Source organism: Plectropomus leopardus, unplaced genomic scaffold (assembly GCF_008729295.1).
Source record: "Plectropomus leopardus isolate mb unplaced genomic scaffold, YSFRI_Pleo_2.0 unplaced_scaffold3180, whole genome shotgun sequence".
Taxonomy (NCBI): Eukaryota; Metazoa; Chordata; class Actinopteri; order Perciformes; family Serranidae; genus Plectropomus; species Plectropomus leopardus.
In genome coordinates this window covers 72-3072 of record NW_024634705.1, presented here as the reverse complement: position 1 = coordinate 3072, position 3001 = coordinate 72, and the positions used below count along the sequence as shown (strand labels likewise).

General features: G+C 43.2%; 1 protein-coding gene across 1 annotated transcript; it reads right to left on the bottom strand.

Moving 5' to 3' along the window:
- Positions 1-335: 335 nt before the first annotated feature.
- On the bottom strand, positions 336-2323 carry LOC121938752 (CST complex subunit CTC1-like; the record flags this gene model as incomplete). Its single annotated transcript, XM_042481922.1, has 6 exons — positions 336-495; positions 596-664; positions 928-1164; positions 1323-1372; positions 1502-1639; positions 2204-2323. Coding segments are annotated over 6 exons (774 nt in total), but the record flags the coding sequence as incomplete, so codon positions are not given.
- Between the last annotated feature and the right edge of the window lie 678 nt (positions 2324-3001).

The following is a 3001-nucleotide window of genomic DNA, read 5'->3' as shown; positions in this document are numbered from 1 at the left end:
GTGTACCTGTGTGTGTGAGGTGTACCTGTATATAGAGGTGTACCTGTATATAGAGGTGTACCTGTGTGTAGAGGTGTACCTGTGTGTGTGAGGTGTACCTGTATATAGAGGTGTACCTGTGTGTGTGAGGTGTACCTGTGTGTGTGAGGTGTACCTGTGTGTAGAGGTGTACCTGTGTGTGTGAGGTGTACCTGTATATAGAGGTGTACCTGTATATAGAGGTGTACCTGTATATAGAGGTGTACCTGTGTGTAGAGGTGTACCTGTGTGTGTGAGGTGTACCTGTATATAGAGGTGTACCTGTGTGTAGAGGTGTACCTGTGTGTGAGGTGTACCTGTGTATAGAGGCTGTGGCACAGTGTGCAGCTCCACTGCAGCTGCAGGAACAGGAAACGAACCACATGACCTTTGACCTGACCCACAGTGCACCTCTGCTCCCTGCTCGCTGACCACACACCCAGCTGCATCATGGGAACTGGAGGAGGCGGTGCTGAGCTGACCAGAAACACAGCGATCAATAATCCATCAATACACACACTGATCAATAAAACAGCAAACATCCATGTTATTGATCTGTGTGTGTTGCCGTGGTTACCTCGGATCTCCCAGTGACATCACAGTTACTGAGCTGACAGGAAGGAAGCTGCAGTACACACCTCCTGACCTACACACACACACACACACACACACACACACACACACACACACACACAGAGAATCGATCAATCCATCAGTCAATGGATCTATTGATTGATTGATTGATCAGAGGTCAGTGAGTCACAGAGAAACATTGTGTGTTTTTAGTTTGTCAATGAGATCAAAACATTCATGTTTACTGTAATAATACACTAAAATATACACAAAAAAAGTTACTGTGTTACTGTGTGTGTCTGTGTGTGTGTTACTGTGTGTGTGTGTGTGTGTTACCTGGACTCTCTCCTCTGGACAGCAGACAGTAGCAGTGTGTTGCCAGGCAACAGGCCAGGTGGGTAGGGGGTGTGGCTTAAGTCCAAGTAAACCTGAAGACTCTTTCCACTGCGGTCACACACTGTGAGCCGCACACCTGAACACACACCTGAACACACACCTGCAGTGGAGTTGGTGGTCCTGTTGTTCAGACTGATCCTTTCACACACCTGAGCCTGAAAACGCACCAACTCTGACCTACACACACACACACACACACACACACACACACACACACACAGGTGATATTAATACATTTATAACTTTTTGAAAAAATTAAATATTTATGTTTTTTTTATTTACATTTTTTTAAGAAGAAAAGAAGAAAAAGGCAAATTAAGGACTGATGAGTTTACCTGCAGTCCAGCACGTCAGAGACAGACAGGACAGAGGACGGGGACACAACCTGAAGACACACAGACAGAGAGACAGAGCTGCTGATGTCACTAAAGTTTATACTGACTGATGCTGGATCCATTACTGCTGATTATTGATTATTGATTAGTCTTTCTGTGTGTGTGTGTGTGTGTGTTACCTGTGAGCAGGTGTGCAGCAGCAGTGGGCGTGTCAGAGTGTGGAACCTCCAATCAGGTTGGACCTGGAGGGTGGAGTCAGTGTGAAGATCCACCCCCCTCCTCCCAGAGACTCCACAGCCAATGAGAACGCTCGGATCCTGACCAATCAGAGGTCAGAGGTCAGAAACCAAACACACAGGCTGTTTTCGAAACCACCAACTACACGAGCAGTATGTACTAATTTGGTCAAAATGTATGTAGTATGCAGTATACAGTATGCAGTATGTATGCAGTATACAGTATGCAGTATGCAGTATGTAGTGTGTAGTAGCTATGCAGTATACAGTATGCAGTATGTAGTCTGTAGTATGCAGTATGTATGCAGTATGTAGTGTGTAGTATGCAGTATGTAGTCTGTAGTATGCAGTATGTAGTGTGTAGTATGCAGTATGTATGTATTGTGTAGTATGCAGTATGTATGCAGTATGTAGTATGTAGTATGCAGTATGTAGTGTGTAGCATGTAGCATGTATGCATTATGTACTATGCAGTATACAGTATGCAGTATGTAGTGTGTAGTATGCAGTATGTATACAATATACAGTATGCAGTATGTAGTGTGTAGTATGCATTATGTATGCAGTATGTAGTGTGTAGTGTGTAGTATGCAGTAGCATATTTGTCCCTCATGTATCCCTTCAGCTATCAGGCTGAAGGGATACATGAGGGACAATACGGGCTTTCTGGACCACACATTTCTTCCTGAGGGAGCTCAGGTCCTTCAGCTGGACTCCAATAATCTTGGAGCAGACATTCACTATGTGGTCTAGGCTGTCCCTGTCCTTCACAGACAATCCAGTAAACCAGCAAATGAAAGAAAATGTGAAAAGACTTTCAGTTAAAGAACGACAGAAACAAGATAGAACGCCCTCAGAGACACTAAAAGAGTTCAGCTGACGCAGCGAGTAGATCCTTTGTTGACCACGTTTCACTATTGACTCTGAACAAACTTCAGGTCAGAGTCAAACACTGTAGTACCAGGTACCTGTACGAGTCAACAATGTATACATTTACTCCAAGGATGATGCTAGCTTCAGGTGAAGGCCCCTGGCCCAGTATGCAGTATGTATGCAGTATGTATGTAGTATGTAGTATGTAGTATGCAGTATGCAGTATGTATGCAGTATGCAGTATGTAGTATGCAGTATGTATGCAGTATGCAGTATGTAGTATGTAGTATGTAGTATGCAGTATGTATGCAGTATGTAGTATGCAGTATGTATGTAGTATGCAGTATGTAGTATGCTGTATGTATGCAGTATGTAGTATGTATGTAGTATGCTAACAAAGGCGAAATCCACAGTGTAGCAGTTATTAATAACTACGTTAAAATTTGGATTTTGCACTCGTTAAAGTAAAAGGGGCACCATTCATTCAGGAGAAAATTAAATCTTAAATTGTGACAGTGTTAAGACATGTCATTACTTTAAATGCCAGAAATACTCAGAAGTCATACTGAT